Consider the following 27193-nt stretch of genomic DNA (forward strand, 5'->3'; position numbering starts at 1 on the left):
CACGATGTCACACCTCACAGGACCGACGAGCTCACCTCCAGTGACGTCACACTCCCATTGTGTTACTTGGTGGTTGGTAACATCACACCCAACCCACCTTGTTTCAACCTGTTGTACCCTACATTATCTAAGAACACTATATCCAAGACGATTACCAGATTTTATGACCCCACCACCAAGATCACAGAAAACACACATTTTTATAATTATTCACACAAAAATCACGATCACCAATTCCATATCATGTTTACCGTCATCTATCATCACTCATCACCAAGATCACCAAAAATCTAAGATCATGCATCTCAAAACTACTATGATCACTGAAAACACTTATTTTTTAAACATTCGCACAAAAATAAGACATACACAAAAATACCACAACACTTCCACCAACATCTATAACATAACATGAGCACTATAACATATCACTATCACAAAACTCTATGACCACCTAACACCCACATCTTATACATTTCAATCACAAATTTAAGACATGAGACATACACACCAAATCTAAGACATTCACCTCCAACTAAGACATACACATCTTAACTAAGACATACACCAAAAACCTATACTTGACATATTGCGGTATGAATATTCATACCGCATTTATGTTGCATATCACATTTCCTCATCCACATCATCCCTAAAACATCCTTCCTTATTCATTCCGTATATCTCCTAGAGTTGTTTTAACCCCGACGGGCCCATCACGACGTAGGAGCCAGAGTGTACCATCACCACTGGTGTTGGAGTGGTGATGGTTGCTCTGGCTCCTAATGTCGTGATGGGCCCGTCGGGGTTAAAACAACTCTAGGAGATATACGGAATGAATAAGGAAGGATGTTTTAGGGATGATGTGGATGAGGAAATGTGATATGCAACATAAATGCGGTATGAATATTCATACCGCAATATGTCAAGTATAGGTTTTTGGTGTATGTCTTAGTTAAGATGTGTATGTCTTAGTTGGAGGTGAATGTCTTAGATTTGGTGTGTATGTCTCATGTCTTAAATTTGTGATTGAAATGTATAAGATGTGGGTGTCTGTGTATTATTTTTTTGTGATAGTGATATGTTATAGTGCTCATGTTATGTTATAGATGTTGGTGGAAGTGTTGTGGTATTTTTGTGTATGTCTTATTTTTGTGCGAATGTTTAAAAAATAGTGTTTTCAGTGATCATAGTAGTTTTGAGATGCATGATCTTAGATTTTTGGTGATCTTGGTGATGAGTGTTGATAGATGACGGTAAACATGATATGGAATTGGTGATCGTGATTTTTGTGTGAATAATTATAAAAATGTGTGTTTTCTGTGATCTTGGTGGTGGGGTCATAAAATCTGGTAATCGTCTTGGATATAGTGTTCTTAGATAATGTAGGGTACAACAGGTTGAAACAAGGTGGGTTGGGTGTGATGTTACCAACCACCAAGTAACACAATGGGAGTGTGACGTCACTGGAGGTGAGCTCGTCGGTCCTGTGAGGTGTGACATCGTGTGTTGGTGGTAGTGAGGTGAGTGCGCTTAGATATTGTCAAATATGATTTTTTTTGTGTGAAATGTTTATAAAAATGAGTGTTTTCTGTGATATTAGTGATTTTTGAGGTAAGTGAACATGGGTGATTGTAGTTGGTGGTTGTCTTAGATTATGTGTGTGTACAAGATATGTTTTCAGTTGATGGTGAACATGTACTAAGTGTTTGCGTATTAGGTTTGTGTTCATGCATTTTTTTTTAAGCGCCAAATGGGGAGGGAGTTCTTGGTTATAGTGATTTGAGGGGATTTCTATAAAAAGGATGTTAGATGGTGATGTTAAACTTAGTTTCTGGTGATTTTGACGGTGATTTGGTAGTATTCAGTGGTGATTTGGTAGTAATCAGTAGTGTTTTGGGAGTATTCGGAGGTGTTTGATGGTGTTTTTTGAAGGTGTTCAAATGATGTGCAGAGTATTTTTTGAAGAAGATCAGTGGTGTTCAGAGTTGGTTCAAAGTTAGTCAGTGTGTTAGATATGGTAATGTCTCATGTCATAAGTGTATGAGTTAGTTTTTTTTTGTGCTAATGTTGTAAAGTCTGGAGAATGAGGGAGGAGTTTGGGGGGGATGAGTTGTAATTTAATGAAATGTGTAAGTGTGAATGAGAATGTGAATTGGTGGGTGAGTTAGAGAAGACAAAATGTTATGTGATCTTAGTAAAAGTATAGATAGTTTTAGTGATCTTCGTTATGATGATGTTTTAAGAGAATGTGTACAAAAAAAAATGTGTGGTCTTAGTGGTGGGGTTATAGAATTTGGCAAACGTCTTGATTGTGGTGATCTTAGATATTGGAGATATAACAGATATGTGTTTGTGTTAGTTTTGGTAAAATGTCTCATGTCATAAGTGTCTGAGTTAGTTTTTGTGTTAATGTTGTAAAGTCTGGAGACTGAGGGAGTAGTATGGTGGATGTGTTGTAATTTCAGTTAATGAAATGTGTAAGTGTAGATAAATTAGAGATGATAAATCTTATTTGGGAGTAATCAAAATGATATTTTGGAAGTGCTTCAGTGTTGTTTGGAAATGTTCAAAGGTGTTTATGTGAGTATTCAAATGATTTATGAGAGTGTTCGAAGTAATCTTGGGGTTGTTCTGTAGTGAGATGATAAAGGTTGTGGATGAGAGATATTGAGAAAAGGTGGTCTCAAATGATGTATGAGAGTGTTTTGAAGGTGTTCAAAGTAAAGTGAGGTGTGTGTGTGTGTGTGTGTGTGTGTGTGTGTGTGTGTGTGTGTGTGTGTGTGTGTGTGTGTGTGTGTGTGTGTGTGTGTGTGTGTGTGTGTGTGAATGTGTGTTAGGTGGTCATAGAGTTTAGTGAATATCTTGGTTACAGTGATTTTAGTGGATTTGAGTAGGATAAGTTAGGTTAGGTTAGGTTAGGTTAGGATAAGTTAGGTTAGGTTAGGTTAGGTTAGGTTAGGTTAGGTTAGGTTAGGATAAGTTAGGTTAGGTTAGGTTAGGTTAGGTTAGGTTAGGATAAGTTAGGTTAGGTTAGGTTAGGTTAGGATAAGTTAGGTTAGGTTAGGTTAGGTTAGGTTAGGTTAGGTTAGGTTAGGTTAGGTTAGGTTAGGTTAGGTTAGGTTAGGTTAGGATAAGTTAGGTTAGGTTAGGTTAGGTTAGGTTAGGTTAGGTTAGGTTAGGTTAGGTTAGGTTAGGTTAGGTTAGGTTAGGTTTGGTTAGGTTAGGTTAGGTTAGGTTAGGTTAGGTTAGGTTAGGTTAGGTTAGGTTAGGTTAGGTTAGGTTAGGTTAGGTTAGGTTAGGTTAGGTTAGGTTAGGTTAGGTTAGGTTAGGTTAGGTTAGGTTAGGTTAGGTTAGGTTAGGTTAGGTTAGGTTAGGTTAGGTTAGGTTAGGTTAGGTTAGGTTAGGTTAGGTTAGGTTAGGTTCGGTTAGGTTAGGTTAGGTTAGGTTAGGTTAGGTTAGGTGTGTGTGTGTGTGTGTGTGTGTGTGTGTGTGTGTGTGTGTGTGTGTGTGTGTGTTAGGTGGTCATAGAGTTTTGTGAATATCTTGGTTACAGTGATTTTAGTGGATTTGAGAAGGGAGATGAGATGCATTTGTGGATGTGAAATGTGATTTTTGTGTGTGTTCAGAAGAGGTGTGTTGGGAGATGGGTGAGTGGATGTGAAGAATGCGGGTGAGATGGAGAGGTGTGTTGGGAGATGGGTGAGTGGATGTGAAGAAATGCGGGTGAGATGGAGAGGTGTGTTGGGAGATGGATGAGTGGATGTGAAGAAATGCAGGTGATATGGAGAGGGGTATGGGGAGGGTTGTATTATAAATTTAATGAAATATGGTGAGATTTTACTGAAAATAAAGGTAATGTGTGAATATTTTAAAAAGAAATTATAGAATTGAAAAGTTATGATATATTGGAAAAGAATGGATGGTGTTGAAACATGTCGCAATAGTTGGGTAGTGAGATTAGTTGATGCGAGTATAATATCAATTTATGTGGATACAAGGACATGGGTATGGAGAGGATTTTATTAGAATTTTAGTAATGTAAAGAGGAATGTGTATTACATTTAAGATTCAGTAAAAAGAAGGGGAAAAAAATTGTGAATAAATTGGTAATTGATGAGGGTTGTGGGTAATGTAGTCGAACTAGAGATACCAAAAAAAGATGATATAAGTGGGTTGTTTTTGTGACTTTTTCTGATGAAATTAGTTAAACGAGAAAAAATTGTGGGTTGTTGGTGATGTGGGTTGTGGGTGATGTGGGATGTGGGTGTTGTGGGTTGTGGGTGTTGTGGGATGTGGGTGTTGATCTTAGTTTTGATGGTGATTTTGGTGGTGTTTTGAGTGTATTCAGTGGTGTTTTAGTAGTATTCAGTGGTGTATTTGGGAGTACTCAAATGGTGTTTTGAGGTTATTCAAAGGTGTGATTATAAGTTGTGGGTTGTTGTTGTTGTGACTTTCTGATGAAATTAGTTAAAACGAGAAAAAAATTGTGGGGTGTGGGTGATGTGGGTTGTGTGTGTTGTGGGGTGTGGGTGATGTGGGTTGTGTGTGTTGTGGGGTGTGGGTGATGTGGGTTGTGGGTGTTGTGGGATGTGGGTGTTGTGGGTGTTGTTGTCGAACTAGAGATACCGAAAAAGATGTTATAAGTGGGTTGTTGTTGTGCCTTTTTCTGATGAAATTAGTTAAAACGAGAAAAAAAAAAATTGTGGGGTGTGGGTGTTGTGGGTTGTGGGTGTTGTGGGTTGTGGGTGTTGTGGGTTGTGGGTGTTGTTGTCGAACTAGAGTTGTTGAAAAGTGGTTATAAGTTGTGGGTTGTTGTTGTGACTTTTTCTGATGAAATTAGTTAAAACGAAAAAAAATTGTGGTGTGGGTGATGTGTGTGATGAGGGTTGTGGGCGATGTGGGATGTGGGATGTGGGTGTTGATCTTAGTTTATGGTGATTTTGGTGGTGTTTTGAGTGTATTCAGTGGTGTTTTAGTAGTATTCAGTGGTGTATTTGGGAGTACTCAAATGGTGTTTTGAGGTTATTCAAAGGTGTTTTTGAAGGTGTTCAAATGATTTATGAGAGTACTTATGAAGGTGTTCTGGGAGTATTCAGAGGTGATTTGGGGGTGTTCGAATGATGTTTTTGGAGTATTTAAAGGTAATTGATGGTGTTTTTTGGTGATGTTCAAAGTAAAGTGTTTGAGTTAGTTTTTGTGATAATGTTGTGAAGTCTGGAGACTGAGGGAGGAGTTTGGGGGGGATGAGTTGTAATTTAATGAAATGTGTAAGTGCAGATAAATTAGAGCTGTCAAATCTTATTTGGGAGTATTCAAAATGATATTTTGGAAGTGTTTCAGTGTTGTTTGGAAATGTTCAAAGGTATTTTTGTGAGTATTCAAATGATTTATGAGAGTGTTTTGAAGGTGTTCAAAGTAAAGTGAGGTGTGTGTGCGTATTAACTTCGTAATATGTAAAATTGTGACTAGTGAATTTATCGAAAAGTGGTTATAAGTGTTGTGGTGACTTTCTGATGAAATAGTTAAAACGAGAAAAAATTGGGGATTATGAGTGAAAATTGTGAGGTGTTGGTTGGAGTGTGAGGGTTCGGGAGGGTGGGGAGGAGGAGAGAGAGAAGGTTACTTCGTGGGGAGTGACCTGAGATGAAATAGTTAAAACGAGAAAAATGTCTAGACTTGTGTTGTATTTTGTAAAGAAATTGTGGATTGTTGTGGGTATTAACGAAAAAAATGTGAAATTATTTGGATTATCCTGGGTTAAGAGTGAAAATGTTTTCCCTATGTTGTATATGAAATGTGTAGGGGGAAGTCGACAAGATTCAGTCTGTGTGTGTGGGGTCATCGCGTGACGTCACTGACATAGGGGGAAGTCGACAAGATTCAGCCTGTGTGTGTGGGGTCATCGCGTGACGTCACTGACATAGGGGGAAGTCGACAAGATTCAGCCTGTATGTGTGAGGTCATCACGTGACGTCACTTACCGCCGAGTAAACACACATTTTAGTTCATTTAACTTAATGAGAGGAATACTGACGTCACACTTGTTTAGACCTGTAGTAAGAGAAAGTACCATGCCCCATAGGAGGAGTTCATTTGAATGCTTACCCCCAGAGGGGGGAATCCAAAAAACTTTGATCCGAGGAGATGGAGTCTTTGTATTATCGAGAAAACTTGATCCATGGAGATGGAGTCTTTGTATTATCGAGAAAAGCTTGATCCAAGGAGATGGAGACTTTGATTTCGAGAAAAATTTGATCCGAGGAATTGGAGTCTTTGTATTATCGAGAAAACTTGATCCAAGGAGATGGAGACTTTGATTTCGAGAAAAATTTGATCCGAGGAATTGGAGTCTTTGATATCGAGAAAACTTGATCCGAGGAGATGGAGACTTTGATTTCGAGAAAAAATTTGATCCGAGGAGATGGAGACTTTGATATCGAGAAAATCTTGATCCGAGGAGATGGAGCCTTTGTATTATCGAGAAAAAAAAATTCGAAAAAATTTGGGATGGGGGTGAAAGTGGGAGGGGCAATCCAAAAAACTTGATTCGAGGAAGTGGAGAGCACAATAAAATGAAATTAAAAAAAAAATTTGAAAAAAATCGGAAAAAAATTCGGGAGCGCGGGGGCGATCCGGACGACGCTGCAGAAGGCGCAGCAGACGGCGAGGGGTGGGGCGCGAGGGGCGTGAGGGGCGCGAGGGGCGCGGGCAGGGCGCGAGGGCGCGGCGGGGCCTGTGGGTCGGCTCGACGGTCGGGGGGGGGGGGCGCGGGGGCGCGCGGGGGGGGGGGGCGCGGGGGGGGCGCGGGGGGGGGCGGGGGGGGGGGGGGGGCGCGGGGGGGGGGGGGGGCGCGGGGGGAGCGGGGGGGGGGGGGTCGTGGGCGGGGGTCGTGGGCGGGGGGGCATGGGGGGGGCGTGGGCGGGGGGTCGTGGGCGGGGGTCGTGGGCGGGGGTCGTGGCAGGGTTAAGGTCATTAGCACATAGGTGTGAAAAAGGTCATTAGCACATAAGTGTGAAAAAGGTCATTAGCACATATGTGTGAAAAAGGTCATTAGCACATAGGTGTGAAAAAGGTCATTAGCACATAAGTGTGAAAAAGGTCATTAGCACATATGTGTGAAAAAGGTCATTAGCACATAGGTGTGAAAAAGGTCATTAGCACAGGTGTGAAAAAGGGACCGCTCAGCCGCAGCCCTTTCAGGAGGAGACCGCTCTGTAGAAGGGACCGCTCAGCCGCCTCCAGTACTACTTATATATATATATATATATATATATATATATATATATATATATATATATATATATATATATATATATATATATATATATATATATATATATATATATATATATATATATATATATATATATATATAAGGCAGGGTGGCTCGAAAAAAAAATCATCACCATCATTCAGTCCATCACTGTCGTGCCAGAGGTGCACTTTCACTACAGTTATAAAACTAAAATTAACACCCTTACTTCAGAGATTACAATCTTGGCTTGTCAGTTAGCAGTTTGAGAATAATAATACGAAAAGAACTTCAAGTGAATTTTATTGACACAAGTCAGTCCATCTATCATCATTCTATCATGCAGGAGGAGCCACATATCTACGGTGCATGCAACAAAATAAGCAGACTCTTGGATGTCACTACTGCCCGGCTCCGGCTGGGTTACAAGTATCTTTGGCAGGTTAAATCACCACAACCAGATGTAGACCAAACGAAATGTAAACTTTGCCAGATGGACTATTGTCACACCTTGCGTTATTATGTACTGGAGTGTGATAAAATTAATGAATTTAGAAACAACTCACTCAGAAATGTTTAAGATATGTCAAAGTATGTTATCCACCCTGACTTTGTGCGTACTCACCTAATTGTACTCACCTAATTGTGGTTGTAGGGGTCGAGACTCAGCTCCTGGCCCCGCCTTTTCACTGATCGCTACTAGATCCTCTCTCTCTGCTCCTTGAGCTTTGTCATACCTCGTCTTAAAGCTAAGTATGGTTCCTGCCTCCACTACATCACTTGCTAGGCTATTCCACTTCCTAACAACTCTATAACTGAAGAAGTACATCCTAACATCCCTGTGACTCGTCTGAGTCTTCAGCTTCCAAATGTGACCCCTTGTTTCTGTGTCCCCTCTCTGGAACATCCTGTCTCTGTCCACCTTATCTATTCCACGCATTATTTTGTATGTTGTTATCGTGTCTTCCCTGACCCTCCTGTCATCCAGTGTCGTCAGTCCGATTTCCCTCAACCTTTCTTCGTAGGACATTTCCCTGAGCACCGGAACTAGCTTTGTTGCAAACCTTTGTACTTTCTCTAATTTCTTGACGTGCTTGACCAGGTGTGGGTGCCAAACTGGTGCTGCATACTCCAGTATGGGCCTGACGTACACGGTGTACAGTTTCTTGAACGATTCCTTACTAAGGTATTGGAATGCTATTCTCAGGTTTGCCAGGCACACATGTGCTGCAGCAATTATCTGGTCGATGTGTGCCTCCGGAGACATGTTCGGTGATATGGTCACCCCAAGATCTTTCTCCTTGAGTGAGGTTTGCAGCCTTTGTCCACCTAGCCTATACTCTGTCTGTGGTCTTCTTTGCCCTTCCCCAATCTTCATGACTTTGCATTTGGCGGGGTTAAAATCGAGAAACCAGTTGCTGGACCACGTGTCCAGCCTATCCAGGTCTCTTTGTAGTCCTGCCTGATCCTCATCCGATTTAATCCTTTTCATTAGCTTCACATCATCTGCGAACAGGGACACTTCAGAGTCTATCCCTTCCACCGTGCTGGTTGTTGTTTATAATCTTGTTTCTTTCCAGGTGTTCCACCACTCTCCTCCTGATAATCTTCTCCATGACTTTGCATAATATACACGTCAGAGACACTGGTCTGTAGTATAGTGCCTCGTTTCTGTCTCCTTTCTTAAAAATGGGGACTACATTTGCCATCTTCCATACCTCAGGTAGTTGCCGGCTCCGGCTGGGTTACAAGTATCTTTCGCAGGTTAAATCACCACCACCAGATGTAGACCAAACGAAATGTAAACTTTGCCAGATGGACTATTGTCACACCTTGCGTTATTATGTACTGGAGTGCGATAAAATTAATGAATTTAGAGACAACTCACTCAGAAATGTTTAAGATATGTCAAAGTATGTTATCCACCCTGACTTTGTGCGTACTCACCTAATTGTACTCACCTAATTGTGGTTGCAGGGGTCGATTCCAAGCTCCTGGCCCCATCTCTTCACTGGTAGCTACTAGGTCACTCTCCCTGTACCGTGAGCTTTATCATACCTCTGCTTAAAGCTATGTATGGATCCTGCCTCCACTACTTCGCTTCCCAAACAATTCCACTTCCTGACTACTCTGTGGCTGAAGAAATACTTCCTAACATCCCTGTGATTCATCTGTGTCTTCAGCTTCCAACTATGTCCCCTTGTTACTGTGTCCAAATTCTGGAACATCCTGTCTTTGTCCACCTTGTCAATTCCTCTCAGTATTTTGTATGTCATTATCATGTCCCCCTCTATCTCTCCTGTCCTCCAGTGTCGTCAGATTGATTTTCCTTAACCTCTCCTCGCAGGACATACCTCTTAGCTCTGGGACTAGTCTTGTTGCAAACCTTTGCACTTTCTCTAGTTTCTTTACATGCTTGGCTAGGTGTGGGTTCCAAACTGGTGCCGCATACTCCAATATGGGCCTAGCGTACACGGTGTACAGGGTCCTAAACGATTCCTTAATAAGATGTCAGAATGCTGTTCTGAGGTTTGCTAGGCGCCCATATGCTGCAGCCGTTATTTGGTTGATGTGCGCTTCAAGAGATGTGCCTGGTGTTATACTCACCCCAAGATCTTTTTCCTTGAGTGAGGTTTGTAGTCTCTGGCCCCCTAGACTGTACTCCGTCAGCGGTCTTCTTTGCCCTTCCCCAATCTTCATGACTTTGCACTTGGTGAGATTGAACTCCAGGAGCCAATTGCTGGACCAGGTCTGCAGCCTGTCCAGATCCCTTTGTAGTTCTGCCTGGTCTTCGATCGAATGAATTCTTCTCATCAACTTCACGTCATCTGCAAACAGGGACCCCTCGGAGTCTATTCCTTCCGTCATGTCGTTCACAAATACCAGAAACAGCACTGGTCCTAGGACTGACCCCTGGGGGACCCCGCTGGTCACAGGTGCCCACTCGGACACCTCGCCACGTACCATGACTCGCTGTTGTCTTCCTGACAAGTATTCCCTGATCCACTGTAGTGCCTTCCCTGTTATCCCTGCTTGGTCCTCCAGTTTTTGCACTAATCTCTTGTGTGAAACTGTGTCAAACGCCTTCTTGCAGTCCAAGAAAATGCAATCCACCCATCCCTCTCTCTCTTGTCTTACTGCTGTCACCATGTCATAGAACTCCAGTAGGTTTGTGACACAGGATTTCCCATCCCTGAAACCATGTTGGCTGCTGTTGATGAGATCATTCCTTTCTAAGTGTTCCACCACTCTTCTCCTGATAATCTTCTCTATGACTGCACATTATACATGTCAGTGACACTGGTCTGTAATTTAGTGCTTCATGTCTGTCTCCTTTTTTAAAGATTGGGACTACATTTGCTGTCTTCCATGCCTTAGGCAATCTCCCTGTTTCGATAGATGGATTGAATATTGTTGTTAGGGGTACACATAGCGCCTCTGCTCCCTCTCTCAGGACCCATGGGGAGATGTTATCTGGCCCAATTGCCTTTGAGGTATCTAGCTCACTCAGAAACCTCTTCACTTCTTCCTCGGTTGTGTGTACTGTGTCCAGCACTTGGTGGTGTGCCCCACCTCTCCGTCTTTCTGGAGCCCCTTCTGTGTCCTCTGTGAACACTTCTTTGAATCTCTTGTTGAGTTCCTCACATACTTCACGGTCATTTCTTGTTGTCTCTCCTCCTTCCTTCCTTAGCCTGATTACCTGGTCTTTGACTGTTGTTTTCCTCCTGATGTGGCTGTACAACAGTTTCGGGTCAGATTTGGCTTTCGCTGCTATGTCGTTTTCATATTGTCTTTGGGCCTCCCTTCTTATCTGTGCATATTCGTTTCTGGCTCTACGACTGCTCTCCTTATTCTCCTGGGTCCTTTGCCTTCTATATTTCTTCCATTCCCTAGCACACTTGGTTTTTGCCTCCCTGCACCTTTGGGTAAACCATGGGCTCATCCTGGCTTTTTCATTATTCCTGTTACCCTTGGGTACAAACCTCTCCTCAGCCTCCTTGCATTTTGTTGCTACGTATTCCATCATCTCATTAACTGGCTTCCCTGCCAGTTCTCTGTCCCACTGAACCCCGTTCAGGAAGTTCCTCATTCCTATGTAGTCCCCTTTCTTGTAGTTTGGCTTCATTCGTCCTGACCTTCCTGCTTCTCCCTCCACTTGTAGCTCTACTGTGTATTCGAAGCTTAAAACCACATGGTCACTGGCCCCAAGGGGTCTTTCATATATGATGTCCTCGATATCTGCACTACTCAAGGTGAATACTAAGTCCAGCCTTGCTGGTTCATCCTCTCCTCTCTCTCTTGTAATGTCCCTTACGTGTTGGCACGTGAAGTTTTCCAGTACCACCTCCATCGTCTTAGCCCTCCATGTATCTTGGCCCCCATGTGGGTCCAAGTTGTCCCAATCGATCTCCTTGTGGTTAAAGTCACCCATGATCAGGAGCTTTGCCCTGCATGCATGAGCTCTTCTGGCCACTCTAGCCAGTGTGTCAACCATCGCTCTATTGCTCTCGTCGTACTCTTGCCTTGGCCTCCTGCTGTTCTGCGGTAGGTTATACATCACTGCTATTACCACCTTGGGACCTCCAGAGTGAAGCGTTCCCGCTATGTAATCACTTTCTTCTCCGTTTTCTCCTCTCTCCAGCTCATCAAAATTCCAGCGATTTTTGATCAGCAATGCCACTCCTCCACCCCCCCTGTTCCCTCTATCTTTCCTCAGGATTTGGTATCCCATTGGAAAGATGGCATCTGTTATCATACCTGTAAGCTTGGTTTCTGTGAGAGCTATGATGTCCGGTGATGCTTCTTTGACTCTTTCATGCCACTCCTCCCACTTATTTGTTATTCAGCGTTTGTGTACCATACCTTCAGTTTCCTTTCCAACACTGTGGTTTGGGGGGCCTGTGAGGGTGGGAGACCTGGTGGGAGACATGTATGTGTGTTAGTTACCATTTTGTCCTAGGCACATGTCGATTAGACACTAGGCCTGTTGTGTGTGTGTGTGTGTGTGTGTGTGTGTGTTAGTTACCATTTTGTCCTAGGCACATGCCGATTAGACACTAGGCCTGTTGTATATGAGTACGTGTGTGTGTGTGTGTGTGTGTGTGTGTGTGTGTGTACTCACCTAGTTGTACTCACCTAGTTGAGGTTGCAGGGGTCGAGTCCAAGCTCCTGGCCTGCGTGTGTGTGTGTGGTGTGTGTGTGTGTGTGTGTGTGTGTGTGTGTGTGTGTGTGTGTGTACTCACCTAGTTGTACTCACCTAGTTGAGGTTGCAGGGGTCGAGTCCAAGCTCCTGGCCTGTGTGTGTGTTTGTGTGTGTGTGTGTGTGTGTGTGTGTGTGTGTGTGTGTGTGTGTGTGTGTGTGTGTGTGTGTGTGTGTGTGTGTGTGTGTGTGTGTGTGTGTGTATGTGTGTGACGCAACAATTAATATTTGCACCAATAACTCATTACAGTTGTGACCGGGTGTGGAAGTGTGAATTGTTCATTACTCTATAATTTGTTCATGATTGTAGCCATGTATAAGCGTAAGTAAATTTACTTACAGGATTCTTTATCTTTGTAACTTGCGAGTTCATTGCCTATGTACCTAGTTCAGCTATTAAAACTTTTGGGGCCCAGTCCCTGGACCCATTACGTACCTCTGTAATATGTAAATACCTTTGTAACTTGTCATGATTGTGACCAGATCTACCTAGAGTTCATTACCTCTGTAACTTGCTCAGCTATCAAAACTTTGGAGTCCAGTCCCTGGATCCATTATGTACCTCTGTAATCTTTTGACTACCGCCCACAGGATGGGTATGGGATGTATAATAACCATATTAAACTAACTAAATTCAGAATGTCGGCACTGTACTTCCATCTCCAGGATTCAAATCTGGCCTGCTGGTTTCCCTGAATCCCTTCATAAATGTTACTTTGCTCACACTCCAACAGCACGTCAAGTCCTAAAATCTATTTGTCTCCATTCGCTCCCATCTAACATGCTCAAACATGCTTGCTGGAAGTTCAAACCCCTCGCACACAAAACCTCCTTTACCCCCTCCCTCCAGACGACCCCTACCCCACCTTCCCTCCACTACAGATTTATACACTCTCAAAGTCATTCTATTTCCTTGCATCCTCTCTATATGTCTGAACCACCTCAACCCCTCCTCATCCCTCTAGATAATAGTTTTGGTAATCCCACTCCTCCTCCTAATTTCCAAACTACGAATTCTCTGCATTATATTCACACAACACACTGCCCTCAGACATGACATCTCCACTGCCTCCAGCCTTCTCCTTGTTGCAACATTCATCACCCATGCTTCACACTCATATAAAAGTGTTGGTAAAACTATGCTCTCATAGATTCCCCTCTTTGCTTCCATGGACAAAGTTCTTTGTCTCCACAGACTCCTAAGTGCACCACTCATATAACACCACATATATAACACCACACATATAGCACCACACATATAACAGGAAGGGCACTGCAATGGATCAGAGAATACCTCACAGAGTTCTGTTTCAGACTTTGGAACAGAACTTCTCCAGGCTGAGGGACTGACAACCTCAAATCGACGACTTCAAGGGTGATGGACTGATTACATCGTCTTCACATCTCTACCGCTCCCGCTTACTTTCTGTACTCGACAGAAGAAGCCTACTGTGTAGGCGAAACGTTTCGGAATAAAGTTGCCTAAATGTTGCCTATGTGTCTTATCTACCAACCTCACAGGGAGGCAACAGCGAGTCATGGTCCGTGACGAGGTATCACAGTGGGCGCCAGTGATGAGCGGGGTCCCACAGGGGTCAGTCCTGGGACCAGCGCTATTCTTGGTATATGTGAGCGACATGACGGAAGTGATAGACTCAGAAGTGTCCCTGTTTGCAGATGATGTGAAGTTAATGATGAGAATTATATCAGATGCGGACCAGACAGGTCTACAAAGAGACCTGGACAGGCTGGATGCGTGGTCCAGCAACTGGCTCCTAGAATTTAACCCCGCCAAATGCAAAGTCATGAAGATCGGAGAGGGGCAAAGAAGACCGCAGACAGAGCATAGGCTAGGAGGCCAAAGACTGCAAACCTCACTCAAGGAGAAAGATCTAGGAGTGAGTATAATACTGAGTACATCGCCAGAAGCACACATTAACGAGATAACTGCTGCTGCAGCATATGGGCGCCTGGCAAACCTGAGAATAGCGTTCCGGTACCTCAGTAAGGAATCGTTCAAGACTTTATACACTGTGTACGTCAGGACCATACTGGAGTACGCAGCACCAGTTTGGAACCCACACCTGGTCAAGCACGTCAAGAAATTAGAGAAAGTGCAAAGGTTTGCAACAAGGTTAGTTCCAGAGCTAAGGGGAATGTCCTATGAAGAAAGGTTAGGGAAATCAGTCTGACGACACTGGAGGACAGAAGGGTCAGGGGAGACATGATAACGACATACAAAATACTGAGTGGAATAGACAAGGTGGACAGAGATAGGATGTTCCAGAGAGGGGACACAGAAACAAGGGGTCACAATTGGAAGCTGAAGACTCAGATGAGTCAAAGGGATGTTAGGAAGTATTTCTTCAGCCACAGAGTTGTTAGGAAGTGGAATAGTTTAGCAAGCGATGTAGTGGAGGCAGGAACCATACATAGTTTTAAGACGAAGTATGATAAAACTCATGGAGCAGGGAAAGGGAGGACCCAGTAGCGGTCAGTGAAGAGGCGGGGCCAGGAGCTGAGTCTCGACCCTGCAACCACAACTAGGTGAGCACACACTCAACGCGGAGGCGGGGCCAGAAGCTGTGAATTGACCTTTGCAACCACAAATAGGTAAGTACAAATAGGTAAATGCACACACACATCTTACATTACAAGCAGCAGTGTGCGTACGCCCCAGCACTTGTCTCTCCCTGCAGCTACACTACAGCTGTCGTCACATTGATCAACAGACTCCACTACGTCTCCTTAAGTCTTATAGTGTATGATAAACATAGCTATTTTTTTATTTCTTCAGTGTAATTGTTATTTATTGTAAAATAAAATAGATACATAGGTGTTGCACTATGCGGGAGACCCCATTATATGACTGTCCTATAGAACGGAGCAATTACACTTCTCAAAGTCTTTCCAGAAAGTATTTCATGGTGCCCAGAAGGAATCCTCCTGGAAGCCCAAGATGGTCGTTTGAAAGATCTTAGATCAGCCATTATCTCTTTCCCATACTTTATTAAATCTTAATGAAGACATACATAAGGGGTTTCATTATAAGACTTACAGTTACGTGCGTAATTTTGGGTCCTTCCAGGTCAGGAAGCCATAACCCCCTCTGCATTTCAACAAAAATACTAACATCCGTCGCATATGGCTTCAAAAATGTCCCTAACATTAATCCAATTATATTTTTTCTGAGGGCATATAACCCCCTGTACCAGGATCCTGGGTACACCCTTCTGCTGCTGCTGTTGCTGCTGCTGCTGCTGCTGTTGTAGCAAATTTTGTTAAATAATAGAAGTCCGTAGTCACGATTCACTCGTGACGCCTTGCCGGGGGAACTCATGAAAGTTATTGCAGTGATGATGGAAGTAGCTGATTAAGTAATGATTAAGGGAGTAATTTGTTTCAGTGACTAGGTGGCTACTGTTGCTGTGAGGTGGAGGTCGCTACTGTTGCTGTGAGGTGGAGGTCGCTGCTGGAGCTGTGAGGTGGAGGTCGCTGCTGGAGCTGTGAGGTGGAGGTCGCTACTGTTGCTGTGAGGTGGAGGTCGCTGCTGGAGCTGTGAGGTGGAGGTCGCTGCTGGAGCTGTGAGGTGGAGGTCGCTACTGTTGCTGTGAGGTGGAGGTCGCTGCTGGAGCTGTGAGGTGGAGGTCGCTGCTGGAGCTGTGAGGTGGAGGTCGCTACTCTTGCTGTGAGGTGGAGGTCGCTGCTGGAGCTGTGAGGTGGAGGTCGCTGCTGGAGCTGTGAGGTGGAGGTCGCTGCTGGAGCTGTGAGGTGGAGGTCGCTACTGTTGCTGTGAGGTGGAGGTCGCTACTGTTGCTGTGAGGTGGAGGTCGCTGCTGTTGCTGTGAGGTGGAGGTCACTACTGTTGCTGTGAGGTGGAGGTCGCTGCTGGAGCTGTGAGGTGGAGGTCGCTGCTGGAGCTGTGAGGTGGAGGTCGCTGCTGGAGCTGTGAGGTGGAGGTCGCTGCTGGAGCTGTGAGGTGGAGGTCGATGCTGGAGCTGGGAGGTGGAGGTCGCTGCTGGTGCTGTGAGGTGGAGGTCGCTGCTGGAGCTGTGAGGTGGAGGTCGCTGCTGGAGCTGTGAGGTGGAGGTCGCTGCTGGAGCTGTGAGGTGGAGGTCGCTGCTGGAGCTGTGAGGTGGAGGTCGCTGCTGGAGCTGTGAGGTGGAGGTCGCTGCTGGAGCTGTGAGGTGGAGGTCGCTGCTGGAGCTGTGAGGTGGAGGTCGCTGCTGGAGCTGTGAGGTGGAGGTCGCTGCTGGAGCTGTGAGGTGGAGGTCGCTGCTGGAGCTGTGAGGTGGAGGTCGCTGCTGGAGCTGTGAGGTGGAGGTCGTTGCTGGAGCTGTGAGGTGGAGGTCGCTGCTGGAGCTGTGAGGTGGAGGTCGCTGCTGGAGCTGTGAGGTGGAGGTCGCTGCTGGAGCTGTGAGGTGGAGGTCGCTGCTGGAGCTGTGAGGTGGACCAGAAACCTAACAAGAGCTTGGGAAGCCCACACAGTCTTGGCTGTGTCAGCATGGCTCACTATGGTATGATGGTAACCTCAAGACACCGACCGCCCTTGATGGCCTTATTACCTCACTGCCCAAGTTAACCTTATTATTTCTCCTTTCAAGGGGAAGGGAAGCGCCTTGATATTGTGAAGAACTCTTGATCCAAGGAATTAGCACTGCTTTCTCATTCTTAGGATTAAAAGGTGATTTGCTTCACTCACAGATGCTGTATAACCAGGACGAGTTTAGTGCTTCCTCGTGTTTATAATAATAATAATGATTATAAAATAACAACTACAACAACAACAACAACAACAGCAAAAACGACAGCAATAATAATAATAATAATAATAATAATAATAATAATAATTAATCTCTGTTTTAAATATTTGTAAAACTAAAGAAATCATTAAATTCACTGAAGAAACTAGAGCCTCAGGTGTAGGCCTACCTTATTGTTCCTCACGTGTGGGCATTAATTAATGCCCCTACCCCATCTGGAGACCTACTTAACTACAACCACTTGCTACAACCCGTCACAACTACTACCAGCAATTACCAAGAATCATTACCACCTGTAACCACAGTAGCTAACACCAATAACCACGGAGAATCACTGCAACCATTCACTTTCACGAATAACTAGTACCAGTCACCACTACTAGTCACCACCACCAGTCACAACCATCAGTCACCACCAACAGTCACAGCCACCAGTTACCACCACCAGTCATCAACAGTCACCACTACCAGTACCCATTAACAGTCACCACCACCAATCATCACCACCAGTCACTACCACAAGTCACCACTACCAGTTACCACCACCCTTCATCACCAGTCACCACCACCAGTCATTACTACCAGTCACCACTACCAGTTACCTCTACCAGTTACCGCCACCAGTCGGCACTACTAGTCGCCACCACCTGTCACTACCACCAGTCGCCACTACCAGTCACCACCACCAGTCTCCACCACCGGTCACCTCCACTAGTCACCACCACCAGTTACCACCACCAGTCACCACCATCAGTTACCACCACTAGTTACCACTACCAGTCACTGCCACCAGTTACCACCACCAGTTATCACCACCAGTTATCACCACCAGTCACCACCACCAGTTACCACTACCACAAGTTACCACCACCAGTCACTACCACCAGTTATCACCACCAGTTACCACCACCAACTACCATTACCAGTCATCACCACCATCGGTCAACACCACCTGTCACTACCACCACTCAACATCACCACCGGATACCACCACCAGTCACCACCACCAGTTACCACCAGCAATCATCACCACTGGTTAACACCACCAGTCATCACCACCGGTTACCACCACCAGTCACCACCACCAGTTACCACCACCAGTTACCACCACCAATCATCAACAGTCACCACTACCAGTACCCATTAACAGTCACCACCACCAATCATCACCACCAGTCACTACCACATGTCACCACTACCAGTTACCACCACCATTCATCACCAGTCACCACCACCAGTCATTACTACCAGTCACCACTACCAGTCGCCTCTACCAGTTACCGCCACCAGTCGGCACTACCAGCCACCACCACCTGTCACTACCACCAGTCGCCACTACCAGTCACCACCACCAGTCACCACCACCAGTCACCTCCACTAGTCACCACCACCAGTCACCACCACCAGTCACCTCCACTAGTCACCACCACCAGTTGCCACCACTAGTTACCACTACCAGTCACTGCCACCAGTTACCACCACCAGTTACCACCAGCTACCATTACCAGTCATCACCACCAATCACCACCACCGGTCAACACCACCTGTCACTACCACCACTCAACACCACCACCGGATACCACCACCAGTCACCACCACCAGTTACCACCAGCAATCATCACCACCGGTTAACACCACCAGTCATCACCACCGGTTACCACCGCCAGTCACCACCACCAGTTACCACCACCAGTCACCACCACCAGTTATCACGACCAGTCACCATCTCCAGTCACCACCACCAGTTACCACCACCAGTCACCACCTCCAGCCACCTCCACCAGTCACCACTACCAGTTACCATCACCAGTTACCACTACCAGTCACCACCACTAGTTACCACCACCAGTCACCACCACCGGTTACCACCACCAGTCAACACCACCAGCTACAACCACCACCACACACCACCACCAGTCACCACCACCGGTTACCGCCACCAGTCACCACCACCAGTTACAACCACCACCAGTTACCACTACCAGTCACCACCACCGGTTACCACCACCAGTCACCACCACCGGTTAACACCACCAATCACCACCACCGGTCAACACCACCAGTCACCACCACCAGTTACCACCACCAATCATCACCACCGGTTAACACCACCAGTCACCACCACCGGTTACCACCGCCAGTCACCACCACCAGTTACCACCACCAGTCACCACCACCAGTTATCACCACCAGTCACCATCTCCAGCCACCACCACCGGTTACCACCACCAGTCACCACCACCACACACCACCACCAGTCACCACCACCGGTTACCACCACCAGCCACCACCACCAGTTACAACCACCACCAGTTACCACCACCAGTCACCACCACCGGTCACCACCACCAGTTACCACCACCAGTCACCACCACCGGTTACCACCACCAGTTACCACCACCAGTCACCACCACCGGTTACCACCACCAGTTACCACCACCAGTCACCACCACCGGTTACCACCACCAGTTACCACCACCAGTCACCACCACCGGTTACCACCACCAGTTACCACCACCAGTCACCACCACCGATTACCACCACCAGTTACCACCACCAGTCACCACCACCAGTTATCACCACCAGTCACCATCTCCAGTCACTACCACCGGTTACCACCACCAGTCACCACCACCAGCTACAACCACCACCACACACCACCACCAGCCACCACCACCGGTTACCACCACCAGCCACCACCACCAGTTATAACCACCACCAGTTACCACCACCAGTCACCACCACCGGTCACCACCACCAGTTACCACCACCAGTCACCACCACCGGTTACCACCACCAGTTACCACCACCAGTCACCACCACCGGTTACCACCACCAGTTACCACCACCAGTCACCACCACCGGTTACCACCACCAGTTACCACCACCAGTCACCACCACCGGTTACCACCACCAGTTACCACCACCAGTCACCACCACCGATTACCACCACCAGTTACCACCACCAGTCACCACCACCGGTTACCACCAACAGATACCACAACCAGTCACCATCACCGGTTACCACCACCAGTTACCACAACCAGTCACCACCACCGGTTACCACCACCAGTTACCACAACCAGTCAACACCACCGGTTACCACCACCAGTTACCACCACCAGTCACCACCACCGGTTACCACCACCAGTTACCACAACCAGTCAACACCACCGGTTACCACCACCAGTTACCACAACCAGTCAACACCACCGGTTACCACCACCAGTTACCACAACCAGTCACCACCACCGGTTACCACCACCAGTTACCACAACCAGTCAACACCACCGGTTACCACCACCAGTTACCACAACCAGTCACCACCACCGGTTACCACCACCAGTTACCACAACCAGTCACCACCACCAGTTACCACAACCAAAAGGTCAAGTGAAGATAATGCATTTTAAAAATGTACTGGGAGATATACCTATCAACACAATGTACTGGGAGAGACATCAACACAATGTACTGGGTTTGTAGATGAATGGTTCAGAGAACCGACATGTTGATAAATTAGACACATGTGCAACTCTTGGGTATCTTTATTGAGGAAACGTTTCGCCACACAGTGGCTTCATCAGTCCATACAAAGGAGAATCTTGAAGAACAGGAGGAGAATGAGGTAATCAGTCCCTCAACCTGTCAGACACTGCGACTTCTTGGGATCTTAAATACTTGGGAATTCTTCGCTTGCCTAATTCTTGGGCACGACCTACTTCAACATTGAACAAATGTTACACGACCTATGACTTCTGCACCTCTCCTGCCAACGGTTTATAAGCTCCTTCTCAGCACGTATGCCGTATTCTATTCAAGATTGATGGACTGACCACATCGACTCAAGGTTGAGGGACTGATTACCTCATTCTCCTCCTGTTCTTCAAGATTCTCCTTTGTATGGACTGATGAAGCCACTGTGTGGCGAAACGTTTCCTCAATAAAGATACCCAAGAGTTGCACATGTGTCTAATTTATCAACAGTGTACTGGGAGAGACATCAACACAATGTACTGGGAGAGACATCAACACAATGTACTGGGAGAGACATCAACACAATGTACTGGGAGAGACATCAACACAATGTACTGGGAGAGACATCAACACAATGTACTGGGAGAGACATCAACACAATGTACTGGGAGAGATCTCAACACAATGTACTGGGAGAGACATCAACACAATGTCACACAATGGGGAGAGACATCAACACAATGTACTGGGAGAGACATCAACACAATGTACTGGGAGAGACATCAACACAATGTACTGGGAGAGACATCAACTGGGAGAGACAATGTACTGGGAGAGATCTCAACACAATGTACTGGGAGAGACATCAACACAATGTACTGGGAGAGACATCAACACAATGTACTGGGAGAGATCTCAACACAATGTACTGGGAGAGACATCAACACAATGTACTGGGAGAGACATCAACACAATGTACTGGGAGAGACATCAACACAATGTACTGGGAGAGACATCAACACAATGTACTGGGAGAGACATCAACACAATGTACTGGGAGAGATCTCAACACAGTGTACTGGGAGAGACATCAACACAATGTACTGGGAGAGACATCAACACAATGTACTGGGAGAGACATCAACACAATGTACTGGGAGAGATCTCAACACAATGTACTGTGAGAGACATCAACACAATATACTGGGAGAGACATCAACACAATGTACTGGGAGAGATCTCAACACAATGTACTGGGAGAGACATCAACACAATGTACTGGGAGAGACATCAACACAATGTACTGGGAGAGATCTCAACACAATGTACTGGGAGAGACATCAACACAGTGTTCTGGGAGAGACATCAACACAATGTACTGGGAGAGAAATCAACACAGTGTACTGGGAGACAAATCAACACAGTGTACTGGGAGAGACATCAGCGCAGTGTACTAGGAGAGGAATCAACACAATGTACTGGGAGAGAAATCAACACAGTGTATTGGGAGAGACCTCAACACAGTGTACTGGGAGGGAAATCAACACAGTGTACTGGGAGAGAAATCAACACAGTGTACTGGGAGAGACATCAAGATAGTGTATTGGGAGAGACATCAACACAGTATACTGGGAGGGAAATCAACAGTGTACTGGGAGACACATCAACAGTGTATTGGGAGATACCTCAACACAATGTACTGGGAGAAACATCAACACAGAGTACTAGGAGATATAAACATCAACACACTGTACTAGGAGAGACATCAACACAGTGTATTGGGAGAGACATCAACACTGTACTGGGAGAGACATCAACACAGTGTATCGGGAGAGATATCAACACAGTGTATTAGGAGAGACATCAACACACTGTATTGGGAGAGACATCAACACAGTGTATTGGGAGAGACATCAATACAGTGTACTGGGAGAGACATTAACACAGTGTATTGGGAGAGACCTCAACACAGTGTACTGGGAGGGAAATCAACAGTGTACTGGGAGACACATCAACAGTGTATTGGGAGATACCTCAACACAATGTACTGGGAGAGACATCAACACAGAGTACTGGGAGATATAAGCATCAACACACTGTACTAGGAGAGACATCAACAGAATGTACTAGGAGAGACATCAACACAGTGCATTGGGAGAGACATCAACACTGTATATTGGGAGAGACATCAACACTGTACTGGGAGAGACATCAACACACTGTATTGGGAGAGACATCAACACAGTGTACTGGGAGAGACATCAGCACAGTGTACTAGGAGAGAAATCAACACAATGTACTGGGAGATAAATCAACACATTGTACTGGGAGAGACATCAACACAATGTACTGAGATAGACATCAACACTGTTTACTGGGAAAGACATCAACACAGTGTATTCGGAGAGGCATCAGCACAGTGTACTGGGAGAAACATCAACACAGTGTACTGGGAGAAACATCAACACAGTGTACTGGGAGAGACATCAACACTGTTTACTGGGAGAAACATCAACACAGTGTACTGGGAGAAACATCAACACAGTGTACTGGGAGAGACATCAACACAGTGTACTGGGAGAGACATCAACACTCTTTACTGGGAGAAACATCAACACAGTGTACTGGGAGAGACATCAACACAGTGTACTGGGAGAGACATCAACACAGTGTACTGGGAGAGACATCAACACAGTGTACTGGGAGAAACGTCAACACTGTACTGGGAGAGACATCAACACAGTGTACTGGGACAGACATCAACACTGTTTACTGGGAGACATCAGCACAGTGTATTGGGAGAGACCTCAACACAGTGAGCTGGGAAAGACATCAACACAGTGTACTGAGAGACATCAACACAGTGTACCGGGAGGTTAGGATCAACACTGTGTACTGAGAGACAGGCATCAACACGGTGTACCACGAGACAAGCATCAACACAGTACACTAGGAGACAAGCATCAACACAGTACACTAGGAGACAAGCATCAACACGGTGTACCACGAGACAAGCATCAACACAGTACACTGGGAGACAAGCATCAACACAGTACACTGGGAGAAAAGCATCAACAATGTACTGGGAGAAACACATAACCCTGTACGGTGGGAGAGACAAAGATCAACACAGTAACCCGGGAGAGAGAAACATCAATTTAACCCAGTATTATGAGTCATGTTAGGAATACTGGGTATAACTGCAGATTCTTCAGTATGGTGAGGGTGAAGGCTGGTAGCCAGTCTAAAAGAGTGGATAGTCTGGCCAAAGGAACACTTCGTAGGATGGCTGTGTGATCTTTGACGCGGCAGAAAAAACCGCTGGTTAGTATTAGCAAGGCGAACACTTCTCTTGGTTATTTTTTAATTCTGTCAGAAAGGCATCAGTAATTTCACCAGTGTATTGGTAAAGCCGAGATATATAGTGAATTGTGTATTTCTCTCAGTGTATAAATGCTGAGAGTTTACTTGAATCTCTATTTTAGAGATTAAAAATATTCTTGTCTGGTGGTGAGAAGGTTACGTGTAGTATAGTCGATACGTTGTAAACCCCATTAACCATCCCATCATTGGTGAGGGCAGCCACCAGGAAATGGAGTAGATACCGGAAGTATTCGTCGAAGGAGTATTACCTAGATTACTGGTACGACATGTGTTAGTTTTACGAAAATCGACTTTGATACCTGAAGACGGAGGAAGCCTTATAGGGATGTTGTAAATTAAGAATATTAGGAATGTTAGCCAGTTTTACTAGGAGGAAAAAAAACTGTTCATCATGAGCGTAGATATAAATCCACATGTACTCCTGTTAGCCCTTTTTAGGACCGAGGACTTATGTGTGTCTATGTCTTCTTGCGCTACCCTCCACAGGGTCTGGGGTACAACTTCGGGAGCAAAATGTAAGCCTAATCTACAGGGGTATTAACTTTGCACTTGTGTATTGACTTACTTCTGGGGATGATAGCCATCAGAGACCAGATTAAATGATGGTGCGCTGAGAAACAGGGCTTAAGATCTGAGAGGACCATAGACACAGGGCAGAGAGGAAAAGATTATATATAGGATTAAAATCGTGGGCCCAGAGATTAGTCTGTAGTTTAAGGTTGAAAGTTCTCTTTATGCAATCAAGAGGGTTGGAGACATCAACCACCATGGTATCAAAATATGGCTATCATAGTTTGATATCATGGTGGATGTTGTCATGGTATGATATGATTGGGGTTACTATCCTGCTACAATGATCTGAGACCATTCTGGCTACTACCAAAATGTGCTTCAACCATGGTGGCTGCCGTTATGGTCTACTACAACAGTGTGCTAACACTATGGTGGTTACAGTAACGGCGTCACTCAACTCACTGGAGAGACAGCTCAACAGTAGTAAACATTCCAGGGTGAACATGCGGGCCATGCTCGGCGAGAGGTCAAGTTACTACCTCAAGTTACAAGTCATCAGGCACGACAGTGGATCACCAGGTCATGCGTTAGATCGTCAGGTAGGATCACCAGGTAGAGCGTTGGAAAGTCCCAGGTTTGGAGTTGGACAGCCACAGGCTGGGCGTTGGATCGCCGAACCTGTGTTACAGTAGTATCAGCCTGAGAACCAGAGGAAGACTGAGGAGATATGAATACTCGCGTATTGCCTCCATAACATTCTCGTTTTCTTTGCGCAGGTCAGTCCTCAATTTTTTTTTTTTTGATACTGCATTTGCCAGTCTTTCTCTGGCAGCAGCCAGTAGGTCCATTTTGGGAAGCAATTACTTTGAAATTATTTATACTTTTAAACTGAGCTGTTTACATTTTAATAATAATAATAATAATAATAATAATAATAATAATAATAATAATAATAATAATAGTAATAATAATAATAATTAAAAGGCATAATACCGTGACCGGAACAATATACAAATAATCCGCACATAGGAAAGAGAAGCTTACGACTTTGTAAATGGTCCAGGTCGGACTGAAACGTCGTGGTGAGCTTCTCTCTCTCCTGTGTGCGGGTTATTTGCGTAACAATACGTTGTGCCAAACGTGCCATGTAGGCAGAACTCGGCGCTACTTAGCGTGCGGTCTACCAGCTCATTTACACTTTATCGCGCGGTCTACCAGCTCATTTACACTTTATCGCGCGGTCTACCAGCTCATTTACACTTTATCGCGCGGTCTACCAGCTCATTTACACTTTATCGCGCGGTCTACCAGCTCATTTACACTTTATCGCGCGGTCTACCAGCTCATTTACACTTTATCGCGCGGTCTACCAGCTCATTTACACTTTATCGCGCGGTCTACCAGATCATTTACACTTTATCGTGCGGTCTACCAGCTCATTTACACTTTAGCGTGCGGTCTACCAGCTCATTTACACTTTAGCGTGCGGTCTACCAGCTCATTTACACTTTATCGCGCGGTCTACCAGATCATTTACACTTTATCGTGCGGTCTACCAGCTCATTTACACTTTATCGCGCGGTCTACCAGCTCATTTACACTTTATCGCGCGGTCTACCAGATCATTTACACTTTATCGTGCGGTCTACCAGCTCATTTACACTTTATCGTGCGGTCTACCAGCTCATTTACACTTTATCGTGCGGTCTACCAGCTCATTTACACTTTAGCGTGCGGTCTACCAGCTCATTTACACTTTATCGCGCGGTTTACCAGATCATTTACACTTTATCGTGCGGTCTACCAGCTCATTTACACTTTATCGTGCGGTCTACCAGCTCATTTACACTTTATCGTGCGGTCTACCAGCTCATTTACACTTTAGCGTGCGGTCTACCAGCTCATTTACACTTTATTGCACGGTCTACCAGATCATTTACACTTTATCGTGCGGTCTACCAGATCATTTACACTTTATCGTGCGGTCTACCAGCTCATTTACACTTTATCGTGCGGTCTACCAGCTCATTTACACTTTATCGTGCGGTCTACCAGCTCATTTACACTTTATCGTGCGGTCTACCAGCTCATTTACACTTTATCGTGCGGTCTACCAGCTCATTTACACTTTAGCGTGCAGTCTACCAGCACTTTTACACATAACCTAACCTAACCTTACCTAACCTACACTTAACCTAACCTAACCTAACCTAACCTAACCTAACCAGGTTAGGTTAGGTTAAGTAGACCGCACATTAAAAGTCAATTCTGAGCATAGACTACGAATACTGCGGTAGACCGCACGCTAAAGTAACACGCAGAACTCCCTTAAAAATTAAACTTTTTCTAAAAATTCTCTTACAGAATGATAGCTAATTTTTTTTCATTGACAAAACTAAGAAAACTCACCTGACCTCCCACTGTAGACAGCCTGTACTGTCTGCACAGACAGCCTATGCTGTCTGCCAGCTTAGTTCATATTTTGCGGCACTAAGATGCTGCCCTCTGTAGCCAGGCCTCTCGGTGGGCACGCCAGCCTGCCTGCCCTTGCCATGCACTCACTCTGGCGACACCCTTCACTTAGTCAAGAAGTGTCCACTC

The 27193-nt window shown here is 45.4% G+C and overlaps 1 protein-coding gene across 1 annotated transcript in view; it reads right to left on the bottom strand.

The window, feature by feature from the left end:
* The window catches only part of LOC128706008 (uncharacterized), a 76426-nt gene extending 51115 nt beyond the window's left edge, over positions 1 to 25311 (bottom strand). The window contains exon 1 of the mRNA XM_070087357.1: positions 25055 to 25311. Coding sequence (XP_069943458.1) covers positions 25055 to 25106 — 52 coding nt within the window. The 5' untranslated portion in view covers positions 25107 to 25311. The remainder of the gene's footprint in view (positions 1 to 25054) is intronic.
* Positions 25312 to 27193: the final 1882 nt, after the last annotated feature.

Source organism: Cherax quadricarinatus, chromosome 21 (genome assembly GCF_038502225.1).
Source record: "Cherax quadricarinatus isolate ZL_2023a chromosome 21, ASM3850222v1, whole genome shotgun sequence".
In the NCBI taxonomy this organism is placed as follows: domain Eukaryota; kingdom Metazoa; phylum Arthropoda; class Malacostraca; order Decapoda; family Parastacidae; genus Cherax; species Cherax quadricarinatus.